Source organism: Schistocerca cancellata, chromosome 1 (assembly GCF_023864275.1).
Source record: "Schistocerca cancellata isolate TAMUIC-IGC-003103 chromosome 1, iqSchCanc2.1, whole genome shotgun sequence".
Lineage (NCBI taxonomy): Eukaryota > Metazoa > Arthropoda > Insecta > Orthoptera > Acrididae > Schistocerca > Schistocerca cancellata.
In genome coordinates this window covers 1,043,322,276-1,043,340,779 of record NC_064626.1, presented here as the reverse complement: position 1 = coordinate 1,043,340,779, position 18,504 = coordinate 1,043,322,276, and the positions used below count along the sequence as shown (strand labels likewise).

Sequence of the window (18,504 nt, the reverse complement as noted above, 5' to 3'; positions counted from 1 at the left end):
TATCCGGAACTCGACGGACTTCATTGGCCACCTGAAGGAGATGACAGTTCAAGAATCCGACATCATGGTCAGCTTCGATGTCGTCTAATTATTCACATGTGTCCGGCTGGAAGATTCTCTCCACTTAATCACTGAGAAATTCAGGCCTGAACTGACACAACTGTTCAGGCACGTGTTAACATCTACGTACTTTGTCTTAAATGGTCAATACTATGAGCAGACTGATGGAGTAGCCAGGGGGGGCTTCTCTCCCCAGTGGTGGCCAACCTGTTCATGGAGAACTTCGAAGAGGAAGCACTGGAAGCTGCCAAACTGAAACCTGTATGCTTCTTTCGCTACGTGGACTACATGTTCGTCATCTGGCCACATGGACAGGAACAGCTACAGATTTTTCTACAACATCTAAATTCGGTCCACAGTAACATTCGGTTCACCATGGAGACTGAGAAAAATGGAAAACTACCCTTTCTCGATGTCGTAGTGGAGCGTAGGTCTGATGGCTCACTGGGTCACAGTGTTTATCAAAAGCCTACACACACTGACCTGTACCTACATGCCTCCAGCTGCCACCATCCGGCACAGCTTAATGGAATGCTCAACACCTTGGTACATAGAGCACACTCGACCTCTGATGAACAGAACTTGCCAACGGAACTCAAACACCTGGAGACCGTATTCCACAAGAATGTGTATGGCAACCGCCAAATCCAAAGGGCCTTCTGTCAACAGAAGTGCAGCAAGAACCGAGATGAAGAACAACCCAAAGAAGAGAAGCAAGGTCTGGCCTTTCTGCTGTTTGCTGGCAACGTGTCGTCAAAAATAGGGAGACTGTTAAGGTGACACAAGATTGACACAGTCTTCCAACCACCAGCAAAGATTCGTGACTTGCTAGGAATGGCAAAAGATGACGTGGGCCTTAAGAAAGCGGGCGTATACAAAATCCCATGCAACTGTGGCAAATACTACATCGGCCAAACAGTTCACAAGGTCGAGGACCGATGCAAGGAACACGAACGTCACACCCGTTGACGCCAACCCAGCCATTCGACCCTAGCAGAACACTGCATTAAAACCAGACACACAGCGAAATTCGAAGAGGCAAAAATCCTGACTGCCACAAGTGCCTACTGGGACAGTATCTACAAGGAGGCCATAGAAATTCGGGTAACAGATAACCTCATCAACAGGGACACCGGGTTTTAACTTAGCAAGGCCTGGAAACCATTATTAAACACCATCAAAGAGCAATGGCGCGAGCGGATGAGAGATCCTTCCGCCATGGCGGACGGAGATGAACTGAGCCTACCACCGGGCGTGGCTACAGCTACCCCCACCCCTCCCACCACGCAGCGCCCCGCCTTCCGCCCACGCCGGGGTACAACTCGGGACCCCGTGGACATAAATACCACGGACACAGTGCAGAAAGATCATTCCATCAGCACCACCTGATGATGGCGGAACGGTTATTCGCCGAAATATTGTGGAACTTCGATGATCGGATCCAGCTGGACACCCGAGAACCTTGGATACAGCACATTCGTCAGGAAAGCCACAGATCACATAAAATTTTAAGTGTTTATTGGCTCTGTACATCAGTCGTACACATTACAGGTGAATGAGACATATTACATGAATTCCATGTCCCTAGTTGTCAGTACTGTATGAGTGAGGAGGAGCTTATCTTCTGCACTCACTGCATAACTTATTGTGAGCGCTGGAGACTTGTCTTCCTGCCTATCTTTAAAAGTAGCAACAAGAAAGTGGGTGGATAGTGTATGATCTGTTGACACTAATTCGCTAAGACTATCCATTGACTTTTACCATGGTAGTTAGGTGCTAACGGAATAGTGATGGCAAGTTGTCACAAAATTCCAGTGTTTAAGGGGGTCTTTCCAATCTGGAATAAAATATTACAGGCGAAACAAAGCAAGTGGTAAACATATATTAAAGCATTTCCTGACTCTGTTAATGACCGTCCAAAAAGAAGTCTGATTATGAAGTGTATATAGTTGTGGCATTCAAATAATTGCCATATTCCTCCAAGCAATATGAACAAAAATAACAGAATACAGTATATAACACGGTTAAAATAAATTGAACTTGTGTTTGGTTCTGAAGTGATGAGAGGATAAAGGATAACATGTGGTGAGGTAAATAATGTGGACCCGTGTGTTTAACTGCAGGTGTATATCAGCCTCTAACTGATTTCAGTTTACCTCTTATGTTGATATTTTTTTCATCTACACTCCTGGAAATGGAAAAAAGAACACATTGACACTGGTGTGTCAGACCCACCATACTTGCTCCTCACACTGCGAGAGGGCTGTACAAGCAATGATCACACGCACGGCACAGCGGACACACCAGGAACCACGGTGTTGGCCGTCGAATGGCGCTAGCCGCGCAGCATTTGTGCACCGCCGCAGTCAGTGTCAGCCAGTTTGCCGTGGCATACGGAGCTCCATCGCAGTCTTTCACACTGGTAGCATGCCGCGACAGCGTGGACGTGAACCGTATGTGCAGTTGACGGACTTTGAGCGAGGGCGTATAGTGGGCATGCGGGAGGCCGGGTGGACGTACCGCCGAATTGCTCAACACGTGGGGCGTGAGGTCTCCACAGTACATCGATGTTGTCACCAGTGGTTGGCGGAAGGTGCACGTGCCCGTCGACCTGGGACCGGACCGCAGCGACGCACGGATGCACGCCAAGACCGTAGGATCCTACGCAGTGCCATAGGGGACCGCACCGCCACTTCCCAGCAAATTAGGGACACTGTTGCTCCTGGGGTATCGGCGAGGACCATTCGCAACCGTCTCCATGAAGCTGGGATACGGTCCCGCACACCGTTAGGCCGTCTTCCGCTCACGCCCCAACATCGTGCAGCCTGCCTCCAGTGGTGTCGCGACAGGCGTGAATGGAGGGACGAATGGAGACGTGTCGTCTTCAGCGATGAGAGTCGCTTCTGCCTTGGTGCCAATGATGGTCGTATGCGTGTTTGGCGCCGTGCAGGTGAGCGCCACAATCAGGACTGCATACGACCGAGGCACACAGGGCCAACACCCGGCATCATGGTGTGGGGAGCGATCTCCTACACTGGCCGTACACCACTGGTGATCGTCGAGGGGACACTGAATAGTGCACGGTACATCCAAACCGTCATCGAACCCATCGTTCTACCATTCCTAGACCGGCAAGGGAACTTGCTGTTCCAACAGGACAATGCACGTCCGCATGTATCCCGTGGCACCCAACGTGCTCTAGAAGGTGTAAGTCAACTACCCTGGCCAGCAAGATCTCCGGATCTGTCCCCCATTGAGCATGTTTGGGACTGGATGAAGCGTCGTCTCACGCGGTCTGCACGTCCAGCACGAACGCTGGTCCAACTGAGGCGCCAGGTGGAAATGGCATGGCAAGCCGTTCCACAGTACTACATCCAGCATCTCTACGATCGTCTCCATGGGAGAATAGCAGCCTGCATTGCTGCGAAAGGTGGATATACACTGTACTAGTGCCGACATTGTGCATGCTCTGTTACTTGTGTCTATGTGTCTGTGGTTCTGTCAGTGTGATCATGTGATGTATCTGACCCCAGGAATGTGTCAATAAAGTTTCCCCTTCCTGGGACAATGAATTCACGGTGTTCTTATTTCAATTTCCAGGAGTGTATGTTGTTGTTGTCAGTGTTGTTGTTATCCATCACGCAGATTTTGTTGTCAAATGTCTTCTGTTACATAAATTCAAATCATCATCTATTGAAATGACAATCATAAAACCTGTGAAAACAATGAACAAGATTTGATGCACATAAGTAATTAATTTAGAACAAAATCCAATGTATAGGTAGATTTATTTAACTGATCCAAACAAGTTAAATGATAACTCATCTTGACGAGATAAGAGTTATTGAAATGTTATGGTTAGGTGACCTTATGACAACAGATGAATGTGAGTGTGATTCATAAAATCTTTTATCCCTCATCCAGTGACATAAAATGTCTGACAGACAGAAAAGTAAAATTTGTACACAAACTGAAAAATTTCTCCTTGACAATGCCTTCTAATCTGTAGAAGAATTTCTATTATTTGCAATGTTTTAAAGGTGGTAATAATAATAATAATAATAATAATAATAATAACAAAATAAAGTGCAATCAGAAGAAGAAGAAGAAGAAGAAGAATAAAATACAGTAATGGACTCAAACATCCCAGAGCAAACAAACAAAGAACAACACGGATCAATTAAACAATCAGAGGAAAACGAAATCTTAAGACAGCCACCAGAACAAGCACAAACACGAAGTGACACACATGTTAGATATAGAAGAAAAATTTCAGCTGACACATATAGAATACAAAGACACAAATACAGACATTAGACCATTCTTGCATAGACTGCCAAATAACCCACAAGTCAAAACAACAATAAAAACTATCAACACAATCATACACAACAAAATAAATGAAAACACAACTATGGAAGAGTTACAACTACTGGTTTATATAGGAGCACTCACTACACTAAATATACACACTAGGCAGAGATCAGAACCAACCAACACACAGAAGAAACCCACAAAACCAGCATGGCAACACAGGCTACAGATAAGAATAGAAAAACTGAGAAAAGACCTCGGACAGCTAACACAATTTATAAGAAATGAAATGTCAGAAAAAAAACGAAAAAGGTTAGGTAAAATCTCACAACAAGAAGCGATAGAGCAATTAGATGAAAAGAAACAGAAATTACAAGTATTGGCCAAACTACTTTGAAGATACAAAAAAAGTGAAAATAGAAGGAAACAAAACCAAACATTCAACACAAACCAAAAGAGATTTTACCAGACAATAGATAACACACACATTAAAATAGACAATCCACCAAACATAACAGACATGGAACACTTCTGGAGTAACATATGGTCAAAGCCGGTACAACGTAACAGGCATGCATGGTGGATACAAGCATAAACAGACACATACAAGATGATACCACAAATGCCTGAAGTGATACTTTTGCAACATGAAGTCACCCAAGTAATTAATTCTACTCACAATTGGAAAGCCCCTGGAAAAGATAAAATAGCAAATTTCTGGCTAAAGAAGTTCACCTCAACACATTCACATCTAACTAAATTATTTAACAGTTACATTGCAGACCCATACACATTCCCTGATACACTTACACATGGAATAACTTATCTGAAACCTAAAGATCAAGCAGACACAGCAAACCCAGCTAAATATCGACCCATAACGTGCCTACCAACAATATACAAAATATTAACTTCAGTCATTACACAGAAATTAATGACACATACAACACAGAACAAAATTATAAATGAAGAACAAAAAGGCTGTTGCAAAGGAGCACGAGGGTGTAAAGAGCAACTGATAATAGATACAGAGGTGACATATCAAGCTAAAACTAAACAAAGGTCGCTACACTGTGCATACATTGATTACCAAAAAGCTTTTGATAGTGTACCCCACTCATGGTTATTACAAATATTGGAAATATACAAAGTAGATCCTAAATTGATACAGTTCCTAAACATAGTAATGGAAAAATTGGAAAACCACACTTAATATCCAAACAAATTCAAATATCATCACATCACAGCCAATACAGATTAAGCGTGGAATATACCAAGGAGACTCATTAAGTCCTTTCTGGTTCTGTCTTGCTCTGAACCCACTATCCAACATGCTAAATAATACAAATAATGGATACAATATTACTGGAACATACCAACACAAAATCACACATTTGCTATACATGGATGATCTAAAACTACTGGCAGCAACAAATCAACAACTCAGCCAATTACTAAAGGTAACAGAAGTATTCAGCAATGATATAAATATGGCTTTTGGAACAGACAAATGTAAGAAAAATAGCATAGTCAAAGGAAAACACACTAAACAAGAAGATTACATATTGGATAACCACAGTGACTGCATAGAAGCGATGGAAAAAACAGAAGCCTATAAATATCTAGGATACAGACAAAAAATAGGAATAGATAATACAAATATTAAAGAAGAACTAAAAGAAAAATATAGAGAAAGACTAACAAAAATACTGAAAACAGAATTGACAGCAAGAAACTAGACAAAAGCTATAAATAATTATGCTATACCAATATTGACCTACTCATTTGGAGTAGTGAAATGGAGTAACACAGACCTAGAAGCACTCAATACACTTACACAATCACAATGCCACAAATATAGAATACATCACATACTTTCAGCAAAAGAAAGATTCACATTAAGCAGAAAGGAAGGAGGAAGGGGATTCATCGACATAAAGAACCTACACTACGGACAGGTAGACAATTTAAGAAAATTCTTTCTAGAATGAGCAGAAACTAGCAAAATACACAAAGCAATCACTCATATAAGTACATCGGCTACACCACTGCAACTTCATAACCACTTCTACAACCCTTTAGATCACATAACATCAACAGATACAAAGAAAGTAAATTGTAAAAAGAAAACACTACATGGCAAGCACCCGTATCATCTAACACAGCCACACATCGATCAAGACGCATCCAACACATGGCTAAGAAAAGGCAATATATACAGTGAGACGGAAGGATTCATGATTGCAATACAGGATCAAACAATAAACACCAGATATTACAGCAGGCATATTATTAAAGATCCCAATACCATAACAGATAAATGCAGACTTTGCAAACAACAAATAGAAACAGTAGATCACATCACAAGCCGATGTACAATATTAGCAAATACAGAATACCCCAGAAGACATGACAATGTAACAAAAATAATTCACCAACAACTTGCCATAAAACATAAACTAATAAAACAACACATACCCACATACAAGTATGCACCACAAAATGTACTGGAGAATGATGAATACAAATTATACTGGAACAGAACCATTATAACAGATAAAACAACACCACATAACAAACCTGACATCATACTCACCAATAAAAAGAAGAAATTAACACAACTAATCGAAATATCCATACCCAACACAACAAATATACAAACGAAAACAGGAGAAAAAATTGTAAAATACATCCAACTGGCTGAGGAAATCATGGACATGTGGCATCAGGATAAAGTTGACATTATACCAATTATACTATCAACTACAGGACTCATACCACACAATATCCACCAGTACAATAATGCAATACAGCTACATCCAAACTTATATATACAACTACAGAAATCCATAATTATTGATACATGTTCAATTACCCGAAAGTTCCTAAATGCAATATAACATATACCGTACAGTTAAAAGGAAGTCACGCTTGATGAAGGTCCGCGTCACTTTCCATTTTTAACCAGACATAACGTCTGAGACAGGAAAGAGAAATAACAATAAAACTACTTGTAAATGTTTGGCATATTAATGTATTTACAAATTAATTTGCAATGTTAATGAAAAATGACTCATTGCACATAATTAAAATTTACCATACAAATGATCCATGGAATATGAAACTAAATGGTTAAAAACTAAATAGCTAACATACACAAAGATTTTATTTTGTTTTTACTTTTATGTTACAGAGATTCTGGCAGTGTATACTTTTGCTAACTGGAGTTATCACACAGTGCCAGGGAGCTAACATTCTGTCAGTTATGTCAGTTCCAAGCAAGAGCCACATGGTCTTTTTGTCACCACTGCTTCATGAACTAGCACAGAGAGGACATAATTTGACTGTGATTAGTCCATTCCCACAGTCTCCCCCGGTCAAGAACATAAGAGATATTAAATTGAATGTCACAATGGACAGCTTCCGTAAGTAAATATAAAGTATATATACACAGTAGAATAAAAATCATATCTGATGTACAGCATTACCTATTATTGCCTCACTTTATTATTTACAGGAAAAGAGAGAAACATGTCCCTGTTTGAAATGGGTGAAGTTAACCCATTTATTTTACTTCTCTTCTCTAGCACCATTGGAAGTTCAATGTGCAAGAACGCTATCAGTACACCAGAAGTACAAGATCTAATAACATCCAATAATCAGAAGTTCGATCTCCTCATAGCTGGAGTTTTCACAGAGTGTTTTCTTGGATTGGCTCACAAGTATAATGCCAGTATTATACAACAAATTCCTAATACTCTAGCATTTGTGATGGGTGATGCAGTTGGCAATCCTGCTGCATATGCCTACATTCCTGACATAATGCTTGATATTCCTGTGAATATGAATTTTTTACAACGGACATTAAACAGTGTGTATGGGCTCCTTGTTGAATTACTGCGATTCTTTGTTTATGTGCCCAATCAACAAGAAATTATGTTGTCATATTCTAGGAATATTGATAATTTACCATCTGTTGTGAAATTGTTCAAAAGCAGTTCCCTGGTTCTCATCAACAACCATGAAAGCATAGGCCTTTCCAGGCCACTAACACCAAATACAATTCAAGTTGGAGGAATGCATATTAAACCTGCAAAAGATCTTCCAAAGGTGAATATAAGATCGATATCCAACTAAAGCAATTTTGCATACAATATCCAACTAAAGCAATCTTGCATTTCCTGTTTGATAGATTTAATACTGAAATTTTTGTATGTCTGTTGAAAATAAAAGTATATATTCGGTAAACAGTTGACCTCGAAATCCAAAACGTTATTTTATTGCTTATGTTACATATTCATAGATGAAAATTTCATTTTTAATGCCAAAGCTGCATTTTACTTCTGAAAGTATGCAGAAATGGGAATTTTGAGTCAATGCACACATTAGAGGACACAGTACTTCCCTGTGTGGGACTCTACAGAAAAAGAGGGGTCTTGATGGTATAAAAGTGGAAAATTGAAAAAAAAGTGACTATTTAGTGAAAGTTACTTAGGGCCCAACAGACAAATCCATTGTAAAGTTGTACGAGAAGTAGTAGTGACTGTAAGTAGCCTTTGTTGTCACAGATGTAGGTAACTATGTTCTAGGAAAAATAAAAGTGTAGTCATATAAATGCATACCCTGACTCATTCTACACCCCTGAAGGTCTTTTTCTTGATAGAATCTACAGAACATGAAGAATGAAGATATGCACACTTGGCAGCACAAATAGTTAAAGTGGACAAATTTTGATTTGCCCACCATGTTACACAGGCACCAGTTACTCTGCAAAGTGCACAGTACTGCTATAAAAGAAAAGGTCACTTGTAACTGCATGTGTCACTGGGATATTTGTGCCTTATTGACACTCAGCACAGAGCATGCACCCTCCAAAACCCCACAGAAAGTTTGTTCAGATGGGGAAAATGGATTTGAAGTCAAAATCATGAGGTGGTGTCAAGGACAGAATAACAGTAAGAGGTACCTGAATATTGCCATGCTTAATGTAGTGACTTCATGCTTTGGTGGTATAGTTGAGAGACTAATAAGCAAGTCTAGAACAGTAGTCTTTGAGTTGAATCCCACTTTCAACAATTATTCCTTGTTCTACCGCATTGATTTGGATTCTTTGGTGTGACGTCATAAGCGAGTGACTGCGTGTGAGATCGCTCTCTAAGTTTTCATATATTTTTAGGTTTCAGATACATATTTTAACGGTTTTTGTGATAATATTTACTATATAAGTGACGTATTAGTGGTTTCTTCATTCACCTCTGCCTTTCTTGTGTTGTGACCTGATATTTGTGAGTGTTTCGTATCGAGCAACTTAACCTCTTGCCTGTGTTTACATTCTGTACTGACAAGTTGCAGCTGTAGCGGCGCATCGAAAGCTAAGTATTAATTAATTGTTTGTGTATAGTGGTTTATTTAGGAACTTTAGTATTCTTCAACCGGTGTTCTTGGTGTTTCCTGGTGAAATAATTTCAGAAGAACATTTTGGGAACTGTTTACAGCTTTGTTAGTGTGTCATTAGACGTTTGATTCTCTTTCTGTATTAGTCTTTTGTTATATTCACATTTGTTGTTTATTAATACTGTTAATAATAGTAGTTACTTCCCTTGTAGAGTAAGTTTGCGATTATTGTAGTCAGGTTTTTAACATCTTCTTATTGTAGTAGCGGAACTTAGAAAAAGTAAAATTTTACCATGAGTGAGAAGTGTGGGCTTTGCCATAGGTTCGTGAGTAGTGGATTGCGGTGTAAGACTTGTTCGAAGTATTTTCACTGGGGGGGATGCAGTGGGGAAGCCAGTGGGCATTCTGGTGAGATCCTCTCCTGGAACTGCAGGTTATGTAGCAAGAGTAAATTGATAGAGGAGCAGGAGCGTAAGATCTGTGCCCTTCAGGTGCAGTTGAAAAACGCACAGGAGGAGCTAGATAGGATGAGGAGGGAGAAGGGGGTTGGGGAATGGGAGCTGGCTGTTGGCAAGAGATCTGCTAGGAGAAGAAGATTTTCAGATAGTTTTACTATTGGTGTTTACAATAGATATGACCAACTGTCAGAGTCTAGTGGAGAGAAATCTCTAGTAGCTGTAGATGTAGGAAGTATGCAGCAGACCTCAGTAGTTACGGTGCCTAGAACAGTTGCAAAGTCGAAGAGGAAGAAGAAGGTTCTGCTGTTAGGTAGTTCTCATGGCAGAGGTGTAGGCCAGCAGTTGCAGGAAGTGCTGGGGAGTGAGTACCAGGTCACCAGCATTGTGAAGCCTAATGCAGGGTTGGCTCAGGTGACTGTTAACATAGGGAGGTTATGTAGGGATTTTACTAAAGAGGATCAGGTAGTGATTGTGGGTGGGGCTGGTAATAGTATTGATAGGGATGGGGAGTATGACATAGATGGTGACCTGGAAAAGATAGCCACTCAGACTGGCAACACGAATGTGCATTTCGTGGAACTGTTTCAGCGTCACGATCGGCCTCATCTTAATACAGCAGTCAGGCGTAATAACATGAGACTTGGGGGTGCGCTGATGACAGAAAGCATGGGTCACATTTCAGTGGTGTCGGTGGAGTCTATCAGCAGGACGGGTTTCACTAGACACGGCCTGCACCTCAACAGGTATGGGAAGGGGAGGTTGGCAAAGCTTATAGGTGACAGCATAGGTGGGGTTGATGGGATCACTCATGGGAAAATTCCTGCAGTAGTGGGTGTTAGAGCTGCACCTTTTTTTTAGATTGAAGTCAGCTGATAGGTATTCCTGCTTAAGGGAAGTCTCTCTAACAAGGGAATCACTTTTGACAAAGCTTAGGTATCCGAGTAATGAGGGAATTAGTATATTTCATCAAAATATACAAGGTATTAGAGATAAAGTTAGTGAACTGCTTATAGATGTTGACTCTGAAATTATTGGTATATCTGAACACTTCTTAAATAAGGAGATAATTCAGAGGCTTCCTTTACCAGGATACAGGTTGGCTGGCTGCTTTTCGAGGAGCTCTTTGCGGTGTGGGGGAGTAGCCGTGTATGTGAAAAACGGCATCGCATTTGAGTCAATTGATGTTTCAAAGTACTGCACTGAAAAGGTGTTTGAATGTTGTGCAGGTGTGGTTAAAATTAACGGAGCTAAACTTGTAACTGTTGTTATTTATAGATCCTCAGTCTCCGATTTCACAACATTTTTGCTAAAGGTAGAGGAGGTTCTTGGTTCACTTTATAGGAAATACAAAAAGTTAGTTATATGTGGTGACTTCAATATTTATTGTATAAGTGATTGTGCAAGGAAGAGGATGCTGGTAGACCTCTTTAATTCATATAATCTTATGCAAACTGTATTCTTTCCAACGAGAGTGCAAGGGAACAGTAGAACAACCATAGACAACATTTTTGTTCATTCCTCATTACTAGAAGGGCATTCTTTTAGCAAAAAGGTGAATGGCCTTTCAGATCATGATGCGCAAATTTTAACTTTAAAAGATTTTTATGCTGCAACACGTGTTAAATATAGTCATCAGCTGTTCAGGAAAGCTGATCCAGTTGCTGTAGAGACCTTTGTAAACCTTATAAAGGAACAAGAGTGGCAAGATTTTTATAGCGCGGATACAATAGATGATAAATATAATGCTTTTCTCAAGACTTTTCTCATGCTCTTTGAAAGTTGCTTTCCGTTAGAATGTTTAAAACAGGGTACTAGCACAAACAGGCAGCCTGGGTGGCTGACTAAAGGGATAAGAATATCTTGTAGAACAAAGTGGCAATTATATCAAAACGTTAAAAACAATCAAAATCTAAATGCAGCAGCCCATTACAAACAGTATTGTAAGGTGCTTAAAAATGTTATTAGGAAGGCAAAAAGTATGTGGTATGCAGATAGAATAGCTAAGTCTCAGGACAAAATTAAAACCATATGGTCAGTCATAAAGGAAGTTGCTGGTCTGCAGAGACAGGTCGAGGATATAGAATCAATGCGTAGTGGGAATGTCCATGTTAGTGATAAGTCGCATATATGTACAGTATTTAATAATCACTTTCTGAATATAGCAGGTGAACTAAATAGAAACCTAGTCCCAACAGGGAATCATATAGCGCTCTTAGAGTGTTCCGAGACTGTTACCTGAAATGCTCCTCCATGATACTGACAAGAGGGAGATTGAGTTAATAATTAAATCACTAAAGACCAAGAACTCTCATGGATATGATGGGGTATCTAGCAGAATACTGAAGTATTGTTCTATGTATGTTCGCCCAGTTCTCAGCCATATCTGTAACTTTTCCTTTAGGAGTGGTCGGTTTCCTGACCGATTAAAGTACTCGGTAGTGAAGCCACTTTATAAAAAGGGAGACATTGATAATGTTGACAATTTTAGACCTTTTTCTATGCCATCGGTGTTTGCTAAAGTTATCGAGAATGTTGTATATACAAGGCTACATTTAAATTCACATAATTTGCTGTCAAATGTTCAGTTTGGTTTTAGAAATGGTTTAACAACTGAAAATGCTATATTCTCTTTTCTCTGTGAGGTTTTGGACGGATTAAATAAAAGGTTGCAAACGCTAGGTGTTTTCTTTGATTTAACGAAGGCTTTTGACTGTGTTGACCACAAAATATTACTGCAGAAGTTGGACCATTATGGAGTAAGGGGAGTAGCTTACAATTGGTTCGCCTCTTACTTTAAGAACAGAAAGCAGAGGGTAATTCTCCGCAATATTGAGAGTGGTAGTGATGTTCAGTCCCAATGGGGCACTGTTAAGTGGGGCGTTCCCCAAGGGTCGGTGCTGGGGCCACTGCTGTTTCTTACTTATATAAATGATATGCCTTCTAGTATTACAGGTGATTCAAAAATATTTCTGTTTGCTGATGACACCAGCTTGATAGTGAAGGATCTTGTGTGTAATATTGAAACAGTAACAAATAATGTAGTTCATGAAATAAGTTTGTGGCTTGTGGAAAATAATTTGATGCTAAATCACAGTAAGACTCAGTTTTTACAGTTTCTAACTCACAATTCAACAAGAACCGATATTTTGATAAGACAGAATGGGCATATTATAAGCGAGATGGAACAGTTCAAATTCCTAGGCGTTCGGATAGATAGTAAGCTGTTGTGGAAAGCCCATGTCCAGGATCTTGTTCAGAAGCTAAATGCTGCTTTATTTACCATTAGAACAGTATCTGAAATAAGTGACACTTCAACACGAAAAGTAGTCTACTTTGCATATTTTCATACGCTTATGTCATATGGTGTTATTTTTTGGGGTAATTCTTCTGATTCAAAAAGGGTATTTTTGGCTCTAAAACGGGCTGTTTGAGCTATATGTGGTGTAAGTTCGAGAACCTCTTGTCGACCCCTATTCAAAAATCTGGGATTTCTGACATTGCCCTCACAGTATATATTTTCTTTAATGTTGTTTGTTGTTAGCAATATTAGCCTATTCCCAAGAGTTAGCAGCTTTCACTCAGTTAATACTAGGCAGAAATCAAATCTGCATGTAGAATGCACTTCCTTGACTCTTGTGCAGAAAGGAGTGCAGTATTCTGCTGCATCCATTTTCAATAAGCTACCACAAGAACTCAAAAATCTTAGCAGTAGCCCAAACTCTTTTAAGTCTAAACTGAAGAGTTTCCTCCTTCTATTCTGTCGAGGAGCTCCTGGAAGAGCTAAAAAATTAAGCAAATTCCAGTGTTACATTGTTGATTGTCTTCATTTAAACTTACGACTTGTCACCTGAATATGTTCTTTTTATATTTCATTTTATCTGTTTCTAATATCGTGTTATAATTTCATGTATTCACTCGTTCCATGACCATGGAGACTTCTCCTTAATTTGGTCCCACGGAACAATAAATAAATAAATAAATAAATAAATCTATGTAAAACATGAAATTTACACAACAAACAGCTCACAGTTCTTAACAAGATTCATTTGGTGCTTAGAAGGTCACAGCATGTGGCTTCTTTACCACTTAGTATCTCTTCCAAATACCTTCCACTTCCAGAACATCTGCGTCCTGCGAGGAAGTAAGTTTATGATATGAATACTAAATCTTTCATTTTCTGGCATCCCATCCCAGGAAGTTAGGGCACTATTGCAAAGCTCTTTGGAGTCAGTGTGTCTGAGAGTGGTGAGACTTGTAGCATCAGTGTGGTGTCTTGGAGAGGTGAAGGTAGGGCCCAATCTGGCTTGACTCACTTGACTGAGACCTTTGTGGTTTTGTATTCTCTCTGTGGTGTGAGTGCCTCATCACAGCATTGAACAGGGATTTGTGTACAGTGGATGGAGTGGTGATTTTATGTGATCAGTTCAGAGCCTGATGTGAGTACATTTGCCCAAATCTTTGTGGACAAAAATGGGATGTTCACTATGGTGCAAAGCAGGTGGGCCTCAGATCTTGGCCGCAGGCCTCAGAGCTGTTCCATCAACTCTGCAGACAGTGGTGTAGGTGTGAGGTAGTCTGCCAGAATGTGTAACGGCTTCACATACATCATTTCTGCTAACAGTACTCTGATGTCTGACTGGTACACTGTGCAAAAGTGTAAAAGAATGAAGGGAAGGGCCTCTGACCATTATGCGCAGTGGCACAAGAGAGCCATTGTTAGTGTCTCATGCCTTCTTTCTAACATCCCATTGCTGGTGGGACTATAGGTTATCATATGATGATGCTGGATGCAGCAAAAGTTGGGTAATTCTTAGAACAAAATGGATCTGAATTGCTGGCACTGTTCTGTAGCAATGTGGAGGTGGCAACCAACTCCTGCTGTCCAGGTAGCAATGAAGGTGTTTGTTATTGTCTCAGTAGGAATATCTATGGAGGTTGCAGCTTCTGACCATCAAATACACCTGTCCACTACTGTGAAAAGGTGTCTGTAGCCAACCATAGTTGGAAGCAGGCCTAAGAGATCAGTGTTTACATGGGTGAATCTGGCTAGAGAGCCTTAGTACACATTATCTAAATTTGCATTGCTGGCACTGGCTACATGAATATGCCCATGCATTGGCATCTTTTTAATTAATAGCCACACAAAACAGTCAGCCAGTAACATGATAGTCATATTTGCTGTTTGCTAGTACAGTGTCTGAACACTGTTGACAGTAGCTTTACAGATTTCTGGCACACTGTGGACTTTGCTACTAGGATATGTAAATGCTGTGAGACTGCTATTGATAATATATCTTTGTAGACAGATCGAGGGAAAAAAGTCATATCACAAAAGCAATAGTAAATGGGCTGTCTGATCATGACATGCAGCATCTTATGTTAAATGTTGAAACTTGTCAGGATAAAAAAATCTATTAAATCTGAGTACATGAGGGTAATAAATAAGTCAAAAATTGAAAAATTCAGGAAATTGCTCAAAGATATGAACTGGATAGATGTTTGTAATACTTATGACTCAAATGGAAAATACAAAGCATTCATTAATAAAGTTCCCTCCACTTTTGAAAATTGTTTTCCCCCAAAGGTAACTCGAATCACACAGAAGTCAAAAAATAAACCATGGATTACACAAGGGATAAAGATATCATGTGAGACAAAAAGGAGACTGTATCTACCATGTAGGAACAGCTCTGTTGCTAGAATTGTAATGCATTACAAAGAATACAGCAAAATATTGAAGCAAGTAATCTAGAAATTGAAGCAGCTTTATTATGAGAAAAAGATAATTACATCAGGCAACAAAATAAAAACTGTTTGGGGTATAGTGAAGACAGAGACGGGTGGGGCCGAAAAGGAAGAGGAACAGATAGCTCTAAAAATAAATGAGACTTTGGTAAGAAGTACATGCAGTGTTACAAACCTCTTGAACAATTACTTCATTTCTGTTACTGACAGCTTGGGGTTATCAGGTTTGGTGAACAGTGCAATGGAGTATCAGAGACCAGTCTTTAAAAATAACTTCAATAAAATGAAAATGACACTCACATCTCCCAAAGAAGTAGCATCCATCATAAATCCTTAAAATCTAAGTATTCCAGCAGGTACAATAGCATATCAATAAAGTTAATCAAAGAGTGCTCATGAAAGTTGAGTTCTATCTTAAGTTATTTGTGTAATCAAACTCTTAAAAGCGGAACACTTCGATTGGCTAAAATATGCCGACGTTAAGCCTCTTTACAAGAAGTGGGATACAGAGATACCATCAAACCATCGACCAAGTTCACTTTTGCCAGCTTTCTCAAAAATATTTGAAAGGTTTGTGTTAAAGTGTCTCCTTAAGCATCTGACTGCAAATAATATATTGTCCAAGTCACAGTTTGGATTTCTTAAGGGTTCTGATATAGAGAAAGCTATTTACACTTACAATGAGAATGTACTTAATTCATTAGATAATAAATTAGACGCTATAAATTAGACGCTACTGGCATTTTCTGTGACCTGTGAAAAGCCTTTGACTGTATGAACCACAGCATTCTCTTAAGAAAATGAGAAGCAAAGGTTGTTGTTGTGAAATACCTGTGCAGTAAGCAGTCAGTTTTCATCTGACTGGGAATTAATTACATGTGGTGTTCCTCAGGGTTCCATGTTGGGTCCATTGGTTTTCTTGTGTACATTAATGACCTCTCATCTGTTGCATTGCCAGATGCTAAGTTTGCTTTGTTGCAGATGATACAAACATTGCAATAAGTAGCAAGTAAGTACAGATTTAGAAATAGCTGCTAATCAAATTTTCACGGACACTAATAAGTGCCTTGAAGCTAATTCACTGTCATTAAACTTTGAGAAGACCCGCTATATGCAGCTCAGAAATTGTAAGAGATTTCCTTCCAGCATGTTTATAACATATGAAGATATGCGGATCGAAGAGGTTGCTAGTGTTAAATTTCTGGGATTACAACTCGATAATAAATTCAGGGCATACAACAGAATTGGTTAAGCACCTAAACAAGTTTGTATTTGCAGTGAGAATGATTTCAAATGTGGGAGATATAAATATAAAAAACTTGCATATTTTGTTTACTTTCATTCTATTATGTCATATGGTATCATATTCTGGGAAAACTCATCAAACTGAGCAAAAGATTTTAGGGAGCAAAAGTGTGTGATAAGAATCATATGTGGTGTAAATTCAAGAACATCATGTAGAAATATGTTCAAGGAACTTGGTATTCTAACCACTGCTTCTCAGTATATTTATTCATTAATGAAATTTGTTGCAAGTAATAATGCAAGTAATAATGTGGCAGTATATATGTGAAGTGTTAAGACATAAAAAGGAACCTGTGACCACTGGAGGCAGTGCCACAAGTTCCTCCAAAATCGTAACACAACATACACACATATGTAATACTAACTAATGTAAATCCACCCGATGATGGAGGTTTAAACCTTCAAAACGCGTCGTGGAAAAAATAGAACGGTGACTGGTAACAGTAAACTTGTTGTTTCATTTAATACATCTCTATTTCCAACCAATAGCTCAATACATAGTATCAATACTAGGAATAATAACAATCTACATAAAGACCTAAAATCACTTACATTGGTCCAAAAAGGGGTCCAGTATTCAGGAACACACATTTTCAATAAATTGCCAGCAACCATTAAAAACTTAGTTTCAGATAAAGCATGGTTTAAAAAGAGTTTGAAAGTCTTTTAGATAGGCAACTCTTTCTACTCTACAGATGAATATCTTAACAGGAAATGTTAATCCAGCTTGAGTAAAAATGTCTTTTAGATTTCAGTTTTGACAGCACTTGATCACAATAATCTAGATTAGGTATTTTGTGTATGATAAATTTATTAATAGTGCATAACAATGTTTCATTCTGACAATGCGTTAATTCTATGAATATTAGCTGTTCCAGTTTATCACATTGTATTCACCTGAGTTGACAATCTCCTGACAATGATCAGGGTAGTAAGTATTATATTCAAATGTTTTATGTTTTTATGTTATACTTTCTGACAAGTTCCACACCTACGAGAATCATCTAATTTTTGGGTCTATGGAACGAAAATTGAATCTAATCTAATGTAAGGGCCTTGGCTTCCACCAAGAGACATATCACCATCACATTACCTTGTTTTCTGGCAATAGGATTTGGGCAAGTCACAGTCCTGTGAAGGGTCAGCCAGTAAATGCTGTAGTTGTGGATTGCAGTCTGAGCAGTGGTGAGTTCTTTGTAGTGTATGGTATTTGCCAAATCACAGATGC

At 39.3% G+C, this 18,504-nt stretch overlaps 1 protein-coding gene across 1 annotated transcript in view; it reads left to right on the top strand.

Moving 5' to 3' along the window:
- Positions 1–18,504, top strand: part of LOC126090072 (UDP-glycosyltransferase UGT5-like) — a 166,208-nt gene that overhangs the window by 123,937 nt on the left and 23,767 nt on the right. The window contains exons 2-3 of the mRNA XM_049906958.1: positions 7,568–7,799; positions 7,892–8,484. Of these exons, the coding sequence (XP_049762915.1) occupies positions 7,568–7,799; positions 7,892–8,484 (825 nt within the window). The remainder of the gene's footprint in view (positions 1–7,567; positions 7,800–7,891; positions 8,485–18,504) is intronic.